This window comes from Musca domestica, unplaced genomic scaffold (genome assembly GCF_030504385.1).
Source record: "Musca domestica strain aabys unplaced genomic scaffold, Musca_domestica.polishedcontigs.V.1.1 18, whole genome shotgun sequence".
Lineage (NCBI taxonomy): Eukaryota > Metazoa > Arthropoda > Insecta > Diptera > Muscidae > Musca > Musca domestica.
The window spans coordinates 10,025,711-10,050,930 of NW_026712238.1; the positions used below are offsets into that span (position 1 = coordinate 10,025,711).

The following is a 25,220-nucleotide window of genomic DNA, read 5'->3' on the forward strand; positions in this document are numbered from 1 at the left end:
GGGGTCAACCAAATTTATGCCAAATTATTGCTGACACTCTTTCTTGCTACAATTTGTGCCAATACTATTTCTGGGTCCAGAGATATTTGTTTTTCCACCCGCATGACCCGATTTACATTATTTGACGTAGAGCTTCAAAATTTAGCAGAATTATTCTAGGATGGTTATATGGAAAATGAGATATATCAGTCGGTTGATGATTTTTGCCACATTTTTTCATGGATTTGTCTAAAAAATGGTATTTACAGGTCATAAGGAGTTCTAGCTCTGGTAGCGAAACATTGTATGTATAGGTCTACGTTTTTATGCAGCCCCCTTAACGGTACCTCTCAATATTCGGTATCTTAATGATTTTCGCCACATTTTTTTAAAACATTGGTATTTATAATTTGTAATGGATTCTACCTCCGATGGTAAAATATTGTATGTATAGGTCCCCATATGACGGTACCTTCCGATATTGGGTATTTTGATGGTGTTTGCCATATTTCTCCACGGATTTGTCTAAAAATTGATATTTGTAGTTCATAATGGGTCTAGTCTGGCGGAAGAACATTGAAAATTTAGGTCCAGGTTTTCCTATACATAGTGCATATATAACTAAACCAAACATTACTCGGTATTTTGATAATCCTAGTCACATTTACCCACGAAATTGTTTCAAATTTGGTATTTAAGAAGATTTGGCAGATGACTATCCTTGAAGTATAAAATTGTCTCTCAAAAGTTTAATAGCATTATCGAAACGGCCTTACTGATATTTGTAGTTTAAAGTGGAACACGTTTGAATTTTATATAAAAATGTTTTATCTACCCAAAGGTGGACGGTATTAAAGTTCTGCCTGGCCGAACTTAATGTTTTTTACTTGTTCTAATATGTTTTTATAAACAACTGTAATTTTTTCTTTCTTCTTCAATTCACTCTTCTTCAATTTTGAAAATTCATACATTGGCTCTCCGCCAAATAACTTTTGAGCCGATGCTTACTATCTTTTTATTGATATGGACTTACAGCTTACTGTTTTCGAAGATCAACATGTGACAGTCCATATATCCGAAAATTTTGTGTATATTTTAAGTTTTTATTCAAATTTCAATAAATTAAAAAATAACAAAATGTAAAAAATATTAAAAAAAAGGATACAGAATCAAAAATCATATAAAAAATGTAAAACCTCTACAAAAAAAATATAAAGATAATAATCAAACATTCTTTAAAATAAAATTCATCCACTATAGCTATGTTTAATGTGTTAAAAATATTCAAAAGAAAAAAAGTTACTAATTAGTTCAAGGTTGCGAAGTTGGGGTCATTATTGCCTCAATCACAAGTACGCAAAAAACATAAAAATCGAATTCAGTTACTCGATTTCTTTGGAAAAAAATACAAATTTTGAACTACTATGGCATCCCCTTTACAGCCCTGAACTCTTTAGTACTACTAGTATATATTTAAAAATGGTTTTTAAAAAAACTAAGTTTTCGTATTAAGTTTGTTGTTAAGTTTAAATTTAACGCTGTTATTCTATCTATATATTGATGTACATTACCTCTTAAAAGTGAAAACATTCATCCCTCAAAATTCTATTTGTAAAAATAAAACAGAAAACGAAAAATTCGACAATAAAACATTTTATTTATTTGAAACATTTTGAAGGAAAAGAAAAAAACAACATTTTGTTAAATGCATTTTTAATCGGTTAGTTGTCAACTTGTGGTGGTTGTTCCGCTTGCTTTTTCCTGAGCGCCTCCTTGCGTTTCTTATGCCGATTTGACTTTAAATGCAAATGCCATTGATATTCGCCAATGAAATGGCGTTGACAGGTTTCACAAAAGTTGGTGGTCTAAAAATATATATATAAATAAATTATTTATTTGGATTACACTGCTCCACAAGATTTTGAAGTGTGGAAAACTCCTTCAAAGGATGATAGCGCTTGGTGAGTATATTTGGAACCAAAAAGGGAAATGTTTATACATGTCTTGAATGAAATCGAATAATGAACCTGCTTATAAATTCATACACGAATATTAATAATATATATGTATTATTTGCTTCAAAGTTGTTGCAAGAAGTAAAAACCTTAAAATTGAGGTTTAGGAGAGTTACGAGTTAAGATTTTCAATTTTGAGATTATAAATTTTATAAATTACAATTTTTATCGTACAAAATAAAATTGTACGAAACAATTGATGTGAGTCCACAAAATATATAGAAAATCAATTTTAAGCCGAAAGTCGACTATTACTCGACAACGTATCCCCATTTCATATTTTTATATACACTTGTCATATCAATTATTATGCCCTCAGACATATGGATCGAGAGGACATTTGCCAAACGTGCCTAATCGAAATAACGATTTTAGACCTTAAACCTCTTTGTTATATTGTAATATTATTATCAAACCTAGATCGAGTTCAGAGATTCGCAATATCGGTTCACACCTTCTGATATTTAGAACGAATTTGGCAGTTATCACAAACAATAAAATCCGTTAAAAATTCTGATAAAATCATCAAAACACCGAATATGGGGAGGTACCGTTACATGGGTTCTATACGAAGACGTAGTCCTGCACAGACAATCTCCTGTCATAGGCTGTAATATCCATTTCGAACATCAAATACCAAATTTGAAACATTTCCGGTGAATAGTGTAGCTAAAATCAAGAAAGTAGCAAATATCGGGAAGTACCGTTATATGGGGGCTATACGAAGACGTTTTCAATACCAAAAGTCCTGCGGATACAATATACATTTGAGTAAAATTTTATCAATCTACTTCATTTCGTTCGGAAGCTAGAGTGATTTCCACAGACTGACGGACATCACAAACCGATATTAAATTTTATCTTGATCAATAGTATATATATTTTGTGGGGTTTAAAATGTATGTTTCGAGGTGTTACAAACGGAACGACAAACTTAATATACCCTCCATACTATGGTGGAGGGTATAAAAAAGAAAATATATTTTACTGCACAGGAAGATCCTTTGATTGATTATTTTGCTCCAACTTTGCAAATCCTAACATTTGCATCAGTGCTAGGTCAGGTGCGAAAATGGACAATGGCGGACCACTCCATCAAGTACCTACCCCACAAAGGGTCAACATATTGAATAATTATAACTCTTATAAAATGCGAAATTAGCATACGATCCTCTCCAATTTTTGTTGGTCCACTCCTTCTGGTACTTCCCCCACAAAGGGTAAACATTTTGAATAATTATAACTCGAATAAAATGTGACATAAGAGTCCGATTGTCTTCTAATTTCATACATCTCAACAGGTATACTAACCCAAGATCTGCTGTGAAGATAGGATATGTCGGTCAACTCCTTCTGCTAACCCACAAAGCTTCAAAATTTTAAATATCCATGAAGCTCATAAAACGCGAAATTAACATCCGATTCCATTCACACTTGGCACATCACAACATTTCTATCAACACAAGATCTGTTATAAAGATGGTAGATATCGGACCATTTCTTCTGGTACCTCCCTATAAAGGGATAAAGTTTTGAGTAGCCAAAACGATTATAAAAAAATCCGAAATAAGCATCCGGTTCTCTTCATATTTCACACTATTTCTACTAACATAAGATCAGCTGCGAAGATGCGATATATCGGTCTTCTCCTTCTGGTACCTCTCCCACAAAGGGTCAAAATTGTAAATATTCATGAAGTTCATAAAATGCGAAATTAAAATTCGATTACAGTCAGACTCAACAAATCTCAATATTTCTATCAAAGATGGTAGAGATCTGACCATTTCTTCTGGTACCTCCCCCATATGGGGTTCTAGATTTTGAAAAACAAAACGCTCAAAGAAAGCGAAATAAGCATCCAATTCTTTAAATTTTCACACATACAAATATTTTTGCTAACACAAGATATGTTATGAACCAATTCTGGTACCTTACCCACAAGGGGTAATACTTTTATCTGTCATAAATTGCAAAACAAGTCAGTGATTCTTTACAACTTGCTCTATCTAAATATTTCCCGTAACCAGAAACTTGAGATGAATTTGGAATTTATGATTTCTCATAAAATTGGATATAAATTTTTAATTTTTCGAATCGAATTTTGCCAATATAAATATTTTTATTTGTAGTAGATGAAGTATATATCTTGTACCTCACGCATATTTGAACATTTCCTAAATATTTCATATCACGCCGCAATATTTATATCAAATATATTTAGATCGGATACGAAATGGACAATATTGCCTTATTTCTTTGGAACCTACTCCATTGAGGGTCAATAATTTGAATAATCGCAACAGAAGTCAAAATATATTTATATAATCGAACATTGGCTGAGGGTATACATCTGTCGGCAAAACCGAATGACACTTTCCAATTTTTTTGTTACTAATATTGTATTGTATGTCTTCCCCTCCATGATCATAAGATCGTCTTTCTCAACATATCCTTCACTCAGAACAAAAAAAAAAAAAAAAAAAAAAAAAATCCAGTTACTAGTCTCCAGTAAAATTATATCCAAATTTGTATCTTTCTTTTTTAAATACATAAATATGTGTAAATGAATGATTTCCGTTTTTCATTTTTGTGTAAATTACTTTTTCTTCATCTTCATCTCATACTCATACAAAAATATTAATCATATTGTACGTATTCTATACATACCTCCTCATTCAAGTCCGCTCCCGGATGTGTTCTCTTCGGCATCGGCTGTATTTCGCATACTTGTGACGAACGATAGCAATCAATTACCGTGACAGCCGGTGAATAAACACATTCGTGCCAGCGACTGACGTCGCTCGTATCCAATTCGTAGATATCGGGCACTTGACGATCTCGACTGGCCAAGAAGCGATTGTTAATCCATTTCTGTTGTTTCTTGGAATAGCGACGCGTAACTAATTTCAATTCATTCAAACATGAATTCAAAACATCCAAGCCTGGGGGTAAACGCTCTTTCGGGTCAATGGTGTCGGTATTTGGCGCTGCTTCTGAGGAGGGTTCACATATTGAGCCAGCATATTGTTTGAAGTGTTCTAAATGTAGTATTCGGAAGAAAAAAAATATTTAAATAAAATAATGTGATATGAAAAGTATTAATTTGGGAGATGCTGGTTTAAGTCGAATAAGTTTTGAGCTACAACAGGGGAGAGAATATTTTATTCATTCTTGAGACGTATTTTTCATCATATGAAAAAAAGTAAGTAAAAAAGCTGTAGGTTCGGCCGGGCCGATCTTTGAATAACCTCCACCATTTGGCAATTTTTAAAAAACAGAATCCGTTAAAATTCTGTAAAATTCTTCAAAATACCGAATGTAGCCATTATATTAGGGTCTATACGACGACGTGGACCTGCATAGGCGACTTTTGTCATGAGCCATTAGAATTTTCAAATGCGAAATTAAAAAAATCTGTGAATAATGTTGCTAAAATCATCAAAATACCGAATATATGGAGGTTCCGTTATATTGGGGCTATACGAAGGCGTGGACCTGCACAGACAATTTTCTGTCTTAGGCTGTACTATCCATTTCGAAACAATTCGGGTGAAAAATGTCGCTAAAATTATCAAAGTACCGAATATATGGAGGTACCGTTATATTGGGGCTATACGAAGACGTGGACCTGCACAGACAATTTTCGGTCTTAGGCTGTACTATCTATTTGGAACTTCAAATACCAAATTTGAAACATTTCCGGTGAATAATGTCGCTTAAATCACCAAAAATACCGATAAAAGGAAGGTACCATTACATATGGGCTATACGAAGACGTGGACCTGCCAAGACAATTTTCTGTCATACGTTGCAGTATCCATTACCGACTTCAAATACCAAATTTGAAAAACTTCAGGTGAATAGTGTCGCTTAAATCACCAAAATACCGAAAATAGGGAGGCACCATTATATGGGGGCTATACCAAAACGTGGACCTACATGGTCCATTTTCAATACCAAAAGTCCTGCAGACATAATACACATTTGAGTAAAATGTTATCAACTACTTAATTTTTTTCGGAAGCTAGAGTGATTTCTAAAGATGGACAGACGGTTGGATGGACAGACGGACGGACATTGCTAAATCGAAATAGAATTTTATGCTGATCAAGGATATATATGTGGGGCCTAAAATGTATATTTCAAGGTGTTGAAAATGGAATGACAAACTTAATATACCCTCCATACTATGGTGGAGGGTATAAAAACGTTAAACGCTTTTCAATGCTAAATAAGACAGTTTGTAAATTTATTCCAAAATTTGTGATATTGGAATGTGGTTACAAATATGTTAATATAGCGAAGATACCTTCCACATCCGTGTAGTATTTTAACTATTACTCATCACAATTGAGCAAATAGTTTTGCTAGATATTAATGTACGTGCGTAAATTCCTATCATTTGAGTGTTCTCAAACAACGACTGCTGGTACATGACCAATCTGTTATTTGAAGATACATTTAGGAATACTCAGATTCCAGCCGAATCACATACTGTGATAATTTTTTTTATTATATTAGCAAATATTTCTAAGGGCAACTAGTTTTGTATGCCCAACGTGACTTGACACAAGGTATTCACTTTTATATTAGAAGGCGTCACATTTTTAGCTGTCTATTATTATGCTCTTAGACTTACTGTTATCTGGAGGAACAATTTTTAATATTATGTGGGCAAGAATTTTGAAAAAAGTTTCTTATATAGATATGGAATATCACAAATTAAATTTTCTAAAAGATGTATTATTCAAATGGTAAATTTCGAAATAATTTAGGTAAAACATATAAAATCTAAATATCGGCAGGTACCTTAATATGTGTGAAAACTGTCTAAAATCGTGAACCGGAATAGAAAATTTCTCTGACCTCAAAATATTAAATTTGATGAAATCCGATACCTAATAGGAAAATGTGATATATCGTAGAAAGTGATATATCATAGGATGTGATAGCCATTATAACCCATTATGAACTCGAATTATAAAAATATAAGTAAACCGATTAGTCGATTCAAGTCGACAAAATACCTAAATATCGGGAGGCGCCGTTAAAGGGAGTTTGTGTCGCAACTTGGTCCAATATAGAAAGTTTTATTCAATGATATATTCTGTCCACATGGAATAGAAACTGTGGCTCACAGCAAACACGGTCGAAAAATATGGACAATGATTATTTCTAGCAGTTACAATGAAAATTTTAAAATACACGGTGAGATGAAAAAACTGCAACCAACTTCAGACTGCTGTCATTTCTAAGCCACTCGTCCGACAGCTGATAAAAATTATTACAGTGACAGCCCATTATATTGTAATTGTCCCGAAAAAAATGTTATTCCTGATGGAATTCAAGCGTGATAGTGTGATTTCTTTATATTTGGCTGTAAAACCACAGGTGGCTATCGTTAGAGCACTCCAGCATTAAAATGTGAATAAAACTTTTTTGTCTCGTACCATCGCTCGTTACCGTGATACTGGTAGCGTTGCTAGACGTCTAGGAAGTGGACGGAAGAAAACTGGAACATCAGCAGAAATGGTCCGAAAAATAAAGAAGCGACTGGATCGAAACCTGCGTCGCAGTGCCTCGTGAGCTGAACATATCGCAATTGTCCATTCGGCAAATATTGAAAAATGAGCTCGGGGTAAAGCCATTGAAATTCCAGAAAGGGCAAGAACATACATCTTAAAAGAAAAAAAATAGACTCGAAAGAGCTAAAAAGTTGCTTCGCTTGGCCGAAAGTGGTGAACTGCCGAACTTAGGTTTCTCCGATGAGTAAACATTCGTTGTACAGCAGTTTGTAAACAGACAAAATTATCGTGTTTACTTGCCAAAGAGGTCAGCTGAAGATGTGCACCTTCGATTGGCCACCAGAACTCAAGCGCCGGCCATGGTGATGGTGTGGGCAGCCATAATAGCCGAAGGACGTTCTCCGCTCGTATTAATCGACCGTGGCATCAGAATAAATGCCGAATATTATCGCGAAAATATTCTGTAGGCTGTATTAAAGCCTTGGGCACGCAAACATTTTATCCGCAGACCTTGGACAACAGGACTCAGCACTATCGCACTCAGCAAGCGCCAACCAAGAATTTTTACAAAATAAGGTTCCTCGCTTCCTTTCCAGCACACAATGGCCACTAATATCTCCGGATACCAATCCATTGGACTGTTGTGTCTGGAGTATTTTTGAAAGCAAAGGTTGGCACTAAAAAATTACAAAATGTCAATCACATCAAGCAAGCGCTTCGCCGGGAATGGGCCAAAATACCGCAGAGCAACATTCGGGCAGCGTGTGACGGTTTCATTGGCCGTTTGAAGGCCATAATTCGTGTAAAAGGTGACCAATTCGAACAAATCTAAACTTAAAAAAATATTTACAAATTATGGCGTTTTACTTTGTTGCAATTTTTTATTTCACCCTGTATATTCTTGAAATTAAAATTCATTTGTGTTGTAATCACGCCAGAGTCAAAAGAAATAAAAATAGGAAGCTAAAATTTTGCACCAATCTGTCTTTTGTCTGCAGGCAGGTCAAGTTCGAAGATGTGCTATATCGGAGTACGATATCGTAAAGCCCCCATATAAAAGTTTTACATGGAATTGTCTGAACTTCTACATAAGGAGTTGTTTATGAGTACTTTACCCCCTGGAAGAGATTTCTCTATATAGGTCCACGATATCGTACGTTCCGATATTCTGTATTTTGATGATTTTAGCCACATTTTTATCTATATAGGTCCAGGATATCTTGTAGCCCATATACAAAATACTCATATTCAGTATTTTGATGATCGCAGCCAATTTTTTCAATGGAATTGTCTCAAAATCCACACAAGGAGTTCCCTCTGAGTACTTAACCCCCTGGAAGAGAATTGTTTTAGTACAGCACCTACATAACCGTACCCCCCGATATTCGGAATTTCCATAATTTTATCGACATTATTCACCGGAATTGTTTCAAATTTCGTATTTGAAGTTCGGAATCGTTACTACAGTCAATACAATATAGGTAGATAAAATTATATTTTTAGGCCCTTTATAAACAGAAAAATACCTTTAAATTTTTTGTGCCACCATTTATCTCTACATACTTATAACTTTATTATGATATGGATATGATAACTTACCTTCACTAGGCATTTTATACGAATTCAGACGTAAATATTCCTCAATCTTCTCATCATTGGTGGCATTGAATTTCTCCAAATACGGGACGAATTCTTTGTAACCAATTGTTTGCAGGACACCTTTAGTATATTCGGCGCTACACATTGTTGTTGTTGTTATTTTCACATCCGGCGGTTTCCATGTAGTCCATCCAAGTAGTTCGACGGCCATTCAATATTTTATTTTTCGGTTGGAGGGGTTGGTTGGTTGTTATAACAATAGAGAAAATACCACGATTAGTAAGGATAAAATAGTAATTTAGTATCGATATGATTTATGGAAAGCGCTTATATCCATTTGTTGTTTGGGATTTGAACGGAAATGGGTGTCGGGGAACGCAATGTGTGTGATTAATAGCCGTCTACACTACATGATGACAAAAGATTTAGCGCACTCTACCCACCTTTTGTCCACGTTGTGTTCATTGTGAAAAGCTCGTATTTCACGTAGCAGCCCCTGTTCCAGCATTGCATCAACACGTTTGTCCAGACGAGTGTTCAGAATATCCTGTGAATGGGGAAGAAGGAGATGAAGAAGAAGATGTTAAAGAGATTTGATTAATTCAGCCATTAGGAATGGAATTTGTTTAATGTAATGCTATTAGGTATGGACATCTTAATAAATAAATATAAATGTGTAATGAGATGTATAAAATAAATGTAGCCTAATGGAAATCTCAAAAATAAGGAAAACTTCAATGATTTCGTTTTTCTATGTAGGTAAATTTACATTTACCGTTCATAAGTGTTTTATCTTGTGAAGGTTTTAGATGACCGTTCAAAAGTTGCTACTTAAATAAAACTCCTCTGAGAGCTTTCTTTTTTAAAGGACTTTAAAGGACGCTCGGATTGAGTTCCAAGAAGCTGTTATTTTAATATTCAAACAAGTTAAAAAATTGGGGTCGGTTTTGCCGACAGATGTATACCGCCAGCCAATGTTCGAATATTCAAATATATTTTGACTTCTGTTATGATTATTCAAATCATTGACCCTCTATGGAGTAGGTTTCGAAGGAATGGGCCAATATGGCTCATTTCGTTTCGGACCTAAATAGATATGATATAAATATTGTGGCGGGCCAGGTTTCGACTATATTGGCTACTCCATTCACTTTATATAAGATATGTGATAATTTTTAGAAAATCTTAAAATGTGCGTGAGATACCAGATATAGTCGACAAAGTATCTCATTTTAATACTTCATCTAATTCAGATAAGAATATTGGTATGAGTAAAATTACAAGAAAATCGAACTTTATGCGAAATCATAAATTTTCTCTAAGGTTTCAGAATCGCCGACTTGTTTCGAGAATCGCTGACTTGTTTATAAGAGATCTTTTGCTGATAAAAATATTGAGATTTGCTAATACTGTATGGAATCAGATTTGAATTTGGAGTTTGTATTAGTAGGGGAGGTACCAGAAGAAGTGGACCAACCGAAAGCGGATGTTTTTTTTTTTGGATGTAATGATCGTGGTTAATCAGAATTTTGACTATTTGGGGGAGGTACCAGAAAGAATGGTCCGATTTCTACCATCCTTACAGCAGATCTTGTGCGGATAGAAATATAGAGATGTGTCAAGTCTGAGTGAAATCGGATGTTTATTTCGTGTTTGGGATATTTAAAATTTTAACCCTTTGTGGGGGAGCTACCAGAAGGAGTGGCCCGATATTGCCAATTTACACACCTGGCCTGGCAATGATGCAAATATTAGGATTTGCAAAGTTTGAACAAAATCTGATGATATTTTCACTTTCTGTGACATAAATTATTTTGTTTAAAAATGTTGACTTTTTGTGTGGGAGGTACCAGAAGGAGTGGAGCGATATTCTCTATTTCCGAACTCGATCAAAGTTTGATAATAATATTACGACGTACTAAATTCGAAGCAAATCGGATACTACCTTTGAGAGATAGACGGACGGGCAGACACCTCAAGATCGACTCCAAATGTCCTGAAATGGACTTGGTCTAAAGAGACCTAGGGTCCAAAACCGTTACTTTGACCATATCAAGTGATATATACCCTCTGTAGCCATATGGCTCAGGTTTTTATACCCTACGTCCTCATTAAGATAGGCCGGGCCTAACTTTAAATATCCTCCACCATGAGTTAAAGAAAATCTATAAAAATTTAAATTTTGGGATCCAATGTTCAAATGGGTTTAGGTGGTCAGGAACTCTGATGTATGAACGTCGGTTTTTGATGAGATGTAGGAAAGGGGGAATTTTAATGTTGTGTTCGGTTTGAAGGCGAAGTGTACTCAATCGGGGATAGTTTCCAGGTAACAGACGATTTAAAGGTAATCTGGAACTCTTATTGGAAATTATGATTCTGGTTTTCAGGTTAGGTGATCGAATTACAGTTGATTTGAAGTTAATCGGGAACTCTGATGGATAATGTGTTGGTGTTCGAGTTGTAGACGATGACGATGTTCGGGGTGTTTGCGATTTTAAAAAATTTGGCAAGTATTTCTCTTTATTGCATTGATATTCAGGTCGCATTAGAGGGATCGGGAACTTGTTGTATAACAGTTCAGGAAGCAGATGACCACTTCGTTTAAGATAAATTGGAAACTCGTTGTTTAACCTTCGGGTTCAGGAGCAGACGTCCAGGTAGTCTAAGTTAAATGGGATGTTCGATGTTAAATTGGTCGGGTTCGGCAGTTCACAGCGGGAATGTTCGGGTGTCGGTGTCAAGGTCGCTTAAGATGAGTGGGGAACTTAAACCGTTCGTGTTCTGACCGACAGCTATTTGAGTTGTCGCTAGTAGCTAGGAGATGACTACCACAACTTCACTATCAATATTTGAACTACGAGTCGAACCACGAGCTGAAGCTCCTGTGGAACAACTAGCCAATGACTCCTATGAAGCAATGCGCCGAAGCTTCTGGGAAACAGCGAGACAAAGACTCCTATGGAACAATGGACCGAAGACTCGTAGAACAACGAGCAGGAGCTCCTTTAGAACTACGAACCGAAAACTCATCGAACAACGAGTCGGTGATCATGTGGAATAAAGAGCGAAAGACTTGTGTGAAAAGTCCTAGCTTCCACGATAAACGAGCCAAAAACCCGTGGAATAGGGAGCCGAAGGTCTGGTGGAACAGTCGAGCTGAATCTCGTTTGAAACAAAGAGCGAAAGACTTCTGTCTGGAAAGTCCCAAGAACTCCTAAGGAACAACGAACAAAACACTGGTGTGGAACAACGAGTCGAATGCTATTGTTGTTGTTGGACCATTGATTTTGTTGAGAAGGCTCTTCCAGGTCCTTTCGCCGATAGAAGACCATTCAAGACCCTCTATTTATAGTTTATTCTTTGAAGGCCATCAATAGATGAGGCTTTAAAGTTTTCCTCAACATTGAAGTCCTTACAAAAGCCTTTTTAGGGTTTTCTTTATAGGGAAATTCCTTTAAAGGACCTCTTAGGGAAACAATTAAAAGGTTTCTGTCGATAAGAGATTCTAAAAACCTTCTGTGGATAGAGGTCCTTCTACAGGTCTATTACCTATGGAAAACTCACAAATATAAATCCATTTAAAAGCCTTCTATCTATAGATGTCCCTTTAAAGGTTGTCTTTCTACAGACGATCCTTTCTCTTCTATTCTATAAGATCTTCTTCTCTTCTATAAGATCTCCTATGGTCTAAGATGGTTCCATATTCCTGCCATAGAATATGATATTTCAAAATATATCTAATATCACATCAAAATATTGTAACCTTACATATAGTTTATGCCCCGTGAGAAAAATCGCTGGAATGGAAGTAAAAGTAAATGAATGACCATACTTAATGGAAAATGCTCATAAATAAACGCCAACAATATGCCACCATGGTAGAGGCCATGGAAGGCCAAACCCCACCAACATTGAATTCCAAAAAGATTGAAATATTAAAAGGCAAGCCAAGGCACATGCAAAAAAGGTAATTAAATAAGTTGTAACCGAAATGGGTATCGGTTCTTGAAAAAAGAATGCAAAGTGAAAGGAGTTCAACCACTCTCCACAAACCTACATGTTTAGGTACCTACATACATATGTGTCTGAGCCGGCGTGTTTATTCCGCACGAGTTTTCGATTTTATTTTGTTTTTATTTTCTGGCCTAAAAGCATTCTATGAAACAAGAACTTGCTTTGCTGGATGGATAAATGGATGAAGGTGTTGTTGTCATCGTTGTAGGCATTGTTGGCTGCTGTCTTGCCTTGTTTGCGGGCTATGAATGAATGAGAAGTTCAAACCATGTATGTCCGCATGTGAGAATGAATTCTCATTTGGATAAGTTATGTGGTTGTTCATCTTCGGTGTAGCCACCATCAGCCACCATTGAAGTTGACGACGTTTTTCTTTCTCTGTCAATGATGAAGAATCGGTGATAAGCTAATGAATGCCTTTCATTTTTTTAGAACTGTCTCTGCTGTTTTGTGGAATGTCGGATAAAAATGACCCAACAACATTGGTCGGCTCAAATTAACAATTCAAAAAAAAAAATTGTAATCATTTTTTATTCTGCCTTTCGCTCTGGTTCCACCAGTTCGTAAACCATATGTGAATGAATGTTTGGAGGCCTAAATGTCATTTTGGCAAAAAAAAAAAAAGAAATGAGCTTACAAATGGCAAACTCATCCACCATCGACAACAAATATTTGCAAAAACGTAAGACTGCGCCGACGACGACGTTGGTTGTGGTGATGTTACTGATGATGGTGATGACTTTGGCCAAAACCAAAAACATACGCTCTTGGCATTGTTAATGAACTCGGGTCACAATTCCAGCCTGTGCCTAGCCAAACAGACTTGGGGAATAAAATGGAAAATAATTTGATAATGTTTTTGTTGTTTGAATTCCAAAGCGGTTGACTTTTACTCATCTCAGAGGGTTGATGTCTGAGGGGGTTGGTCGCCTTGGGTCTTAGACATTTTTGGGTGGAGGCAAATAGGACTAAGGATATGTGAAAAGTGAAATTGATACTGTGGAAAATTTAAGAATATTTGAATACTCAAAGTCTAACATATTAAAACACATAAGACTTGTTAGGAAAGTCCTTTTGAAGGGTTTCGGCAAACAGAATAATTTTTACGGCTTTCTTGTATAAAAGAGGATAAAAAAGGTTCTATATTAGACTTTTTTACAGCCTTCAATAGACAGAAGAATTTTTACGGTTCTCTATAGATAGAAATAAAAGAGTAGTGAAGAGTAACCCAAACGAAACGGCTGAAGCTCGAATCTTGAAATTTTGCACGAGGGTCAGTCTTAGTGTATCGGCGTGTGCTAAGTCTGGCTTTTTGGAAATTAGTACAAAAAGGATACGAAATGTACTAAAAATTAAATACATTGTATTGGACAATAGAAATGTGCTAGAATTCTGAAATTTTGGAATAGAAGTCTCTGATTGACTGCAGTGGAGTGGAGCTAGATGTACGAAGTGGTTTTTGGAAATTTGAACTTTAAAGTTACGAAATGTTTCAAAATGGTACTTAACTTCCAAAATGGTATCATTTGGTATTATATGAATTAATAGAGGTAAAAACTTGAAATTTGGTATGAGAATCAAGGTTGGAAAGTATGTTTGATACATGAAGGTGATTTTGGAAATATACGAATAGTACAAAATGGTACTAAATTTGGAAAATTTTGGTTTAGGGTGTATGGAGGAGGTTGGAATTTTGAAAACTTGTATTAGGGTCCCTGTTAGTGTTTGGTTTGTGATAAAAAAGTGGCTTAAGAAATGTAAATATAAGTGCACAAAAAGTACGAAATAGTACTATATTTGGTACAATTTTGTATTTGGGAACAGTTGGTGCTTGAAATCTGAAATTTGGTATCCAGGAGGTGGTTTCGGAAGTGTGTACTTAATTGTACGAAAAGTACTGAATGGTACTACATTTAGTATTGCTTAAGGGGATGAAGGGATTGGGCAGAAATTGCTCAAATTTGATATTGAAGTCTCCGTTGGTATCTGAAATAGAGATATGGGCGATTTTGGAAATGTGTTCTATATTTGTACGAAAAGTACTAAATGGTACTAAATTTGGTATTGGGTGAAGGGAAGGGCTGGAATCCTCAAATTTGATATTAAGGTCTATTTTAGTATCAGTTTTTGAGATTTGGCGGTGGTTTGTAAATACCTCCTAAATTTATACGAAAAGTACTAAATTGTACCAAATTTGGTATTGGATTAAAGGATAGAGCTGGAATCGTGAAATTTGATATTGAGGTATCTGTTAGTATCTGGAATTTAGATATAGACGTGGTTTGTAAATGCATCCTATATTTGTACGAAAAGTACTAAATGGTACTAAATTTGGTATTGGATTAAAGGATCGAACTGGAATCCTCAAATTTGATCCTCTGTTAGTATCTTTGTTTGTAATATAGGGGTGGTTTTGAAATATGTACTATTATTGTACTGAGTGATACTAAATTTGGTATTGGGTGAAGGGTTAGGGCTAGAATCGCCAAATTAGATATTGAAGACTCTTATGGTATCAAAGTTTAAGATTTGGCGGTGTTTTGGATATACCTATAAGTACTAAATGGTACTAAATTTGGTATTGGGGAAGGGATAGGACTGAAATCTTCAAATTTGATCTCCATTGGTATCTTGAATTGCGATTTGGTGGTGGTTTGGAAATGCTTCCTATATTTGTACGAAAAGTAGTAAATGGTACTAAATTGGGTATTGGGCGAAGGGACAGAGTTGGAATCCTAAAATTTGATATTCAGTTCTCTGTTAGCACCAGTTTTTGAGATTTGGCGGTGGTTTGGAAATGCCTCCTATATTTGTACGAAAAGTACTAAATGGTACTAAATATGGTATTGGTTAAAGGGATGGGGCTGAAATTCTCAAATTTGATATGGATGTAACTGTAATTATGGAATTCAGGTATGGAGGTTTTTTTTGAAAATACCTCTTAAATTTGTACGAAAAGTTACAAATGGTACTAAATTTGGTATTTGGGTAAAGGAATAGGGCTGAAATCCTCAAATTTGATATTGAAGTGAAGGAATGGTATTGGGTGAAGGAATAGAGCTCAAATCCTGAAATTTGATATAAATGTCACTGTTGGTGTATGTGGTTAAGATATAGAGGTGGTTTTGGAAATGCGTACTAAATTGGATATTGGTGGAAATTATAGAGCTGAAATCCAGAAATTTGAACATAAATAAAGTGTTATCGATTCTAACATTTTAAGGTTGACTTTTCGCTGGTGAAGTAGCGGCCAATTGCTAGATATGTATATTTAATATTTTTTAATTAATTATAGATTCATTCAATTTAATTACAAAATTACCTGATTACACCGCAACCAAAACAATATCGTATGAGCATATCTCAATGGACCACCTAAACGATTGCCGCCGGGTTGTTCGCGCTGTTCTTTCAACTTGGAACTTAATGTTTGGCCCGTTTCCTGATAGTAATCGATAGCTCTGAAATTATGGACAACAAAAGAAAGAAAGAAAGAAAGAAAGAAAGAAAGAAAGAAAGAAAGAGAAACACAAAAATTTAACAATGAAATAATTAATTTTGTTAAACAAACAAAGAAAAAAACATTAAGATGTTGTATTCATTAGTTAAATGTCGTATTTGGATCCATAATACGAGTATTTAACCAAGGGATCAAGTGTAAAAAATGACAACATTTTAGAAATGCTTAAGCATGACAAGATCATGATCGTGTGCGTGTGTGTTTATTTTGAAAACATTTCAAATATATTTTCGAAATCGAAGAAAGAATCACAAGACAAGAATCACAATCTAATGGAGACTAATAGGCCTGTGTTGTTTTAATAACATGTTGATGTTTTTTGTTGTTGTTGAGTAATGATAACAAATCGCTGATTGTTTTTGGAATAAAAGGAAACAAGTGTAAAAACATAATGTCAAAAAAAAAAAAACAAAAAAAAAATGTTGGAGAGATTTGGGATGACATTTCGGATGATGAGTTAATGTCGATGATTTTATTTTACAATTCATGATACAAAAATGTAGGGGTTGTTGAAACTACAATGGAGGGTGGGGGCGATGTGGATAAAAGAGTATTGCCAGCAATCTGTACCAACGAAACTAATTGCTTTTGTCGATTTTGTATTATAAATAAATTTACCTTATCCAAGTAAAAAAAACATTAAGTTCGGTCAGGTCGAACTTTTAATATTGTCCACCATTGGGTAAAGAAAACAATTTTAGATAAAAAGTATCTGAATTCAAAAATGGAAAAAATCATAAAAATGACGACTATCGAGAGGTGCCGTTAAATGGGGTCTATACCAAAACGTGGACCCATATACACTATGTTCCGCCATCGGAGATAAAACATATTATGACTTAAAATATCAATTTTTAGACAAATTCTTGAAAAAATGTGGTGAAAATGATCAAAATTCCGAATATCACTGTACCGTTACATGGGGACTATACCAGAACGGGGCTAGGAGCTCGCCACTGGAGCTAGAACCCATTACGAACTACAAATACCAATTGCTGGACAAATCCGTAGATAAATGTGGCAAATATCATCAAAATACCGATTATAGGGATATACCAATGTATGGGGGCTATACAAAAACATGGACCTATACATGCAAAGTTTCGCCACTGGAGCTGGAACTCATTATGACCTACAAATACCAATATTTAGACAAATCCGTAGCTAGGAGCTCGCCACTGGAGCTAGAACACATTACAAACTACAAATTCCAATTGCTGGACAAATCCGTGGATAAATGTGGCATATATCAGCAATATACTGATTATAGGGATATACCGATATATGGGGGCGATACAAAAACGTATAGGTTCACATTCAAAGTTTCGCCACTGGAGATGGAACTTATTATGACCTACAAATGCCAATCTTTAGACAAATCCGTAGGAAAATGTGGCAAACATCATCAAAATGCTAATTATCGGAAGGTAGTGTTATATAGGGACTATACAAAAACGTACACTTATATATACTATGTTCCGCCACCGGAGCTAGAAACCATGGCGAACTAAAAATACCAATTTTTAGGCAAATCCGTGAAAAATGTGGCGAAAATGATCAAAATACCGAATATCGGGAGGTACCCTTATATGGCGGCTATACAAAAACGTGGACCACATTTTGAAGCTCTACATCAAATAATGTGGGCTATATCGTGACATACAGATGGACAGACAGACAGACGGATCATGTTAAATCGATCGATGATCATGAATATATATATACTTTATGGGGTCTAAGACGAATATTTAGGGATGTTGCAAACGGATATGACAAAGTTAATATACCCTTCTTTCTAACGTGGAAGGAATACCATTTGTTAAAGTTTACCTCTTCCGGCAGATGTCCCCAGATGTTGATCATTAGGACAGTAAAGTCCCTCTACTTCGAAAATAATTTATTAATTATAGCCTCAGCCATATGGCTATAGAGGGTATAAATCATTTGATACGACCATCGAAATAACGGTTTTAGACTCTAGATCTCTTTTGACCAAATCTGTTTCAGGACATTTGGAGTCGATCCAGCGATGTCCATCCGTCCGTCTGTCTGTCTGCTGGCACATTAACTCTCGAACTTGGTACATCGTAATAATTTTATCAAACTTAGATCGAGTTCCGATATAGGCAATGGACCTTCGGTAACTACCCCACAAAACCGACTTTTCTTCAACTTTGCAAATCGTTATATTTGCATAAGTGCTAGGTCAGGTGAGAAAATGGACAATATCGGTCCAATCCTTCTGATACCTCCCCACACAAAGGCTCAAAAGTTTGAATAATTATAAATCTTATAAAATGTGTTGTAAGATTCCGATTGTGTTCAAATTACACACATTACAATATTTTTTTTTTCACCCGAAGTCTGATGTGGAGATGGAACATATCGGTCCACTTCTTCTGGTACGTCCCCAAAAAGGGTTTAAATTTTGAATATCCATCAAGCTCATAAATCACGAAATTTACATCCGATTCCATTCACACTTGGTACGTCTCAATATTTCTATCAACACAAGATCGGTTATAAAGATGGTAGAGATCGGATCATTCCTTCTGGTACCTCCCCTACAAAGGGTCAAAGTTTTGATTAACTAAAACGATTGAAAATCCGAAATAAGCATCCGGTTCTCTTTAAATTACACACATCTCAATATTTTTATTAGTCCAAGGTCTGTTGAGAAGATGGCATATATTTATCTATATAATCTCATAAAAATTGAAGGAAGTAACCAATGTAGTCCAAACCTGACACTTCGCAATATTTATATCATATTTATTTAGGTCCGATGCGAAATGGACAATATTGTCACCTCCCTTCGGAACCTACTTAAATATATTTAAATAATCGAACATTGGCTGAGGGTATATGTCTGTCGGCAAAACCGACTGATACTTTTTAACTTGAGGTGTATACCAACTCCTAAATCCTCCAAAATGCACACACAAATAAATATAATTTTACTGCTCGATTTTACTCTTAGAGTAAATTCATACTCTAGTTTGAGCATTTTGATCCCACTCATACTTTTCATGCAGAAGTAACTCAAGAGTGTTGCCACATAAAACAAAAAAGGTGAGAGTAAATTACATTTCAAATGTCGAGCAATCCCACACGCTAGTATGTTTGCTTGCGAGTAAAAACGAGCAAATTTAAGATCTGATCAAAACCATTATCTATAACTGCACCGCCCGGTGTCTGTCTCCCCTCAACTGATTAATCTCTGCACTGAAAACTGGCCCAGCCCAGGGGACAACACGGAATACTACGCTGTAGATATTCTCTTCAGACGGTCACCATATTCACTCATGTTGATCTGTGGGTGGAACTTAAGAAAGTAACTAAATTGTTATTTTTGCGAAAATCTATTACAAATACCTCGAAAACCCTACCAAAACCCCAAGATCCACGTCCAATTTAATATTTCCTTTAAATCCTCACACCATTTAATACCCAAAACTGATTTCATTTTACAATTCTCGCTCTTGTGTGGTCTAAAAAAATAATATTTTATTCAATCTGTCAAGGCAAAACTAGGTTACTAGACTAACGTTTTTGTCCGCCGCCTGACTTTCAATGGAGTTCTTTCATTCTCCACAGACTGCACCTTATTGAATTCTTTTGACTTTATTTGAAATTTTTTTATGATAATCATGAATCAACAAGGCCCACCAACAAATTGCAATGCTGGCCAACAAAATTTATTCATTCATTGTCGACATTGGTGGTTCATTGTCTAGTGGATAGGAGGAGCAAACCTGAAAAAAAATCGCAGGCCAAAACCCTTTGAGCCATAATTTGTTACAAATTGTTTCAATTTTATTATAGCTCTACGATTCTCTCATATCTTTCATAGTTTATCTGTTGAAAACCTAGCCATAGCAAATCTCATAAAATACAGCGAGACCAACCTCTAAAAACGTTCCCTTACCTTACAAATGCCGGCGTACATACATAGTTGCTTTTTGTGCAGACTTGTAACGAAATTGGTAACTCTATTATTGTGGTTTGCTCCCAACTTGCGATCTCATGATTTTGGACCATTTCCATTATAAAGCCATTTTTGCAATGAGCACAGAAACTGGTTTTCCCACTCTTGTGGTAATATCCAAGCCATGTTTAGCCTTAAGAAATTATCTCAATGTACGATGCGAAAGGAACTGCGGACATGTGCAACATAAATTGTATCTCAAATAAAACAGAAATCGAAACTGGCTTTGCGGTTAGCGGTAATAATAGCGGCAGCCTAGATTGCATTTTTGGGCGCGGCTATTTTCACTTTCATTGATCTACAAAATCACACAGTGGGAGATTATTTTAGAAAAATATTATTATTAGAAAAATAATTATAAAATTCGGAAGTTGTTGAATTAATCATACAAAGGAAGAAGGTAAATGAGTCATAGGATCTATAAAGGAAGGATAGCAACCAGCTTCTTCAATTTGAAAGGTGATGGCATAAGCCCTACACGATTCGAATTTTAATCACCGATTGAGAGTTATGTAGTTTGCCAGAAATTCATTTGGAAACTAAATTAACAGCCATAAAATAGATTTTTATGGATTTTTCGATCAAACTTTCTACGTCGATTTATGCTTGATGGTCCCTATGTCTGTCCGTCTATCTGTCCATGTTTTTTTTTTTTTTTTGTGAAGAAATGCAGGGCGTATTTATTATCTTATTGAGATGGAATTTTCCACACAGTATTTGTTTGGCCCAAGGACGAACCCTATTGAAATTGCTAAGAATCGATTCCAATTTAGATAGGTATACCTCCTTCACATATATTCAACCGATTTCGGGTTAATTACGCACCAAATGCCCAATATCAGTCCAAATGACCTGCATTTTGAGCACATCCGACCAAATTTAGTTTAGAAGCAAGTACATCAAATGTTTGGTGAATTTGGTTTTTATCGAAATCGGATTAGATTTGGATATAGCTCCCGAATATATCTTTACCCGATACATGGTTTATTGCTCCAGCGTGATTACAACAGACGAAGAGGGCTAAATCGTCTTAGAATTTTACGCTGATCAAGAATATATACAGAGCGAGATAAAAAAAAACTGCAATAAAGTCAAACGCCATAATTTATTTTTTTTTTCAACTTTTATTGAATGAAAGCAAAAAATGTTGGAAATGACATCAAATTTTAGAATAAGTTTAGATTTGTTCGGATTGGTCACCTATGGCACGAGTTATGGCCTTCAAACGGCCAAGGAAACCGTCACACGCTGCCCGAATGTTGCACTGCGGTATTTTGGACCATTCCCGGTGATCGACACTTTGGTATTATTTAGTGCCAACCTTGCTTTCCAAAATACTCCAGACACAATAGTCCAACGGATTGGTATCCAATGATTTTGGTGGCCATTGTGCGCTGGAAATGAAGCGAGGAACCTCATTTTGTAACCAATCTTGGGTGGCTCGTGCTGAGTGCGATGGTGCTGAGTTCTGTTGGAATGTCCAATGTCTGGGGCCAAAATGTTTGCGTGCCCATGGCTTTAATACACCGTCCAGAATATTTTCACGATATTTGGCATTTATTCTGATGCCACGGTCGATTTTTCGAGCGGAGAGCGATCATCGGCTGTTATGGCGGCCCACACCATCACCCCGGTCTGCGCATGAGTTCTGGTGGCCAACCGAAGGTGCACATTTTCAGCAAGTAAAAACGATAATTTAGTTTGTTTACAAACTGCTGGACAACGAATGTTATCTCATCGGAGAAAACCAAATTCCGCAGTTCACCACTTTCGGCCAAGCTAAGCAACTCTTTAGCTGTTTTGAGTCTATTTTCTTTCAGTTGCGATGTAAGTTCTTGCACTTTTTGGAAATTCAATGGCTTTAACCCGAGCTCATTTTTCAATATTTGCCGACTGGAATATTGCGATATGTTCAGCTCACGAGCCATTTTTCGGCCACTGCGACGCATTAGACGATCATGTCGCTTCTTTACTTTTCGTACCATTTCTGCTGATGTTGCTGTTTTCTTCCTTCCACTTCCTTGACGTCGAGCTACGGTATCAGTATCACGGTAACGAGGGATGATACGAGACACAAACGATTTATTCACATTTAAATGCTGGAGTGCTCTAACGATAGCCACATGTGGTTGTCCAGCCAAATATAAAGAAATCACACAATCACGCCTGAATTCCATCACGAATAACTTTTTTCTGGAAAATTCTCATCAAAATGCTTTTGTACGCTTGTAACCAATATGATGAGCTGTCACTGGAATAATTTTAACAGCTGTCGGACGAGTGGCTTAGATAGGACAGCAGTCTGAAGTTGGTTACAGTTTTTTTCATCTCACCCTGTATGTAATAACAACCTAAATTTGATAGGTTTTTTTCATATTGTTGAAAACCGAGTCAGAGTTGGATTTAGTTCCCAAATTGTGACTCCTCTAAAGCCATGATAGGCGTTCAAATTAGGTTGGTATGATCTACTTCACATAAATTCCCAATATAAACTTTTTTTGTTACAGTAGCTCTACTAAATACCCCTACTGGTGTCTACATCTAGTCGGCCCCGCCCGACTTTTGACCTTTCCTTACTGGTTTTGTATACATATTTAGCCGACATAGACAATGTCATTGAAAGATGTGGCTAAAATTTTCAAAATACCGAATATCGGGTAATGTTATATGGGGAGTATACGATATCGTGGACCGATATGTCCCATTTTTGAATTTGACCTACCTGCAGCATAAGACTGATCTGTGGAAATATTTTTGCTTCCTATCTTAATACGTTTCAACTCCAGCGTAATTTCAACAGACGGAGAGGGCTAAATCGTTTTAGAATTTTACGTTGATTTAGAATATATATATATATATATATATGTATATATATATATATATATATATATATATATATATATATATATATATATATATATATATATATATATATATATATATATATATATATATATATATATATATATATATATATATATATATATATATATCTTTGTTAGGTCAATTTCTATTTCGATGAGTTACAAACGGAATGACGAACTCCGCGTATGGTGGAGGGTATAACAACGCCCTTTGTGAGCAGTCGCGACTACCAATTATATGGTAATGATTATTTCCTGGAATATATTCCACACGGGTTATAGTTATGGCTGACAAAGAAAAACACCACAATCTAACCATTTCTGATACTAGAGATTTATCAGTACCTACATATACCTATGGTTACAACAAAAATTCTATATAAGAAGGTCAAATAAAGTTACGAGAAAAAACAAACAACATTTCTTATCAATTACAAAATCAAACAATGTTAATTCAGAGAAAAAAAGAACAGAAATAGAACAACAACACCAACAATTACCAGTGACTAATAATAACAATAATTGAGTCTTCATTTTTATATTTTAACATTGCAACGCTTTATGAAAATATTTCTGGCATGCAACACAGAACAGAACACCGAACACAGATATCAATTTATTTTTTTTCCATCAGAGATGAATAAATTGAAATTAAATTAAATTGACACGATAATTATACAAAATATGGGACAGAGGTGGAGGGGATTAAAATTTAGAAGGGTACAATTAAAAGAAGGTCCTATTTTGGATGAGGTGTAAAGATCAAAAATTTCTGATTTAAATTTAAAATTTTTTAGGGACATTCGAATCTCTTGGAGAATAAGGCAACGTCCTCCCTTGTCCCACACACACACACACATTATCTCCCACTTACTTCTCTCCAGTCCCAAAACATCTACCCCGCCCCTGACAGAAATAATTTACAACATTCTGATGATAAATGCCATGCCATTCATTCATTCATTCCAACCAACCTGCCGGTTCGTTCCATTCATTGTAAATTACAAATAATGACGAATTACCAGATGAATGAATGAATTACACCTCGAAATTTGATAACATGTTTTTCTGTTTTTGGAAAATTAGCAAAAAATACAACAAACACAAAGAGAGAAGAATAACAAAAACTAAAAATTTTCAAATTGAAATTTACAATGATTATTGAAATGTGCATGCAATGTAAACACAAAACAGCGATTTACACGTCCCAAAGTGAATGTCATTGATGGAATGAAACCAAAATTATAATTATTTAATTGAATGAGCGAGTCATGGTGGGGTATGTACACGTAGTAATCGTCTTTTTATCTTTATATCTAGCACTATTTTTGGGGGATATACAAATGAGCTAAATTTAGAGGGATTATTTTCGCGGGTTCAGAGTCTGCAAAGTGTACTGAATAAATAGCTATGGTCTGAGATTTTTTTCGAAACTACGTGGGAGGGCGTTGAATGCTGTCAGCATTGAAAACCTTGTCACACCTTGAGAAGTTGACTCAAGACCTACAATTGGTTGTACTAATCGTCATAAAATATGATATGATAAAGGTTTTTTTTTTATCAAGATACGGATTGTAAAATTGTGATAGAAATCTGGCTGTAATTTCACGTAAACCCTTTCAGGAAGGGTTTATACATGTTCAATACAAAATATATAGTATTCGTGAAATCAATCATTTTCTGCAGTTTCTAAACGCCGTACTATTTTGGTACCAA

General features: G+C 35.4%; 1 protein-coding gene across 1 annotated transcript in view; it reads right to left on the reverse strand.

Annotated features, from left to right (window-relative positions):
• Window positions 1-1,616: 1,616 nt before the first annotated feature.
• LOC101887913 (tRNA dimethylallyltransferase) overlaps window positions 1,617-25,220 on the reverse strand; it is a 311,172-nt gene continuing 287,568 nt past the window's right edge. The window contains exons 5-9 of the mRNA XM_059120930.1: window positions 16,455-16,593; window positions 9,562-9,665; window positions 9,119-9,255; window positions 4,662-5,032; window positions 1,617-1,844 (exon numbers count right to left, since the gene is read on the reverse strand). Of these exons, the coding sequence (XP_058976913.1) occupies window positions 1,701-1,844; window positions 4,662-5,032; window positions 9,119-9,255; window positions 9,562-9,665; window positions 16,455-16,593 (895 nt within the window). The 3' untranslated portion in view covers window positions 1,617-1,700. The remainder of the gene's footprint in view (window positions 1,845-4,661; window positions 5,033-9,118; window positions 9,256-9,561; window positions 9,666-16,454; window positions 16,594-25,220) is intronic.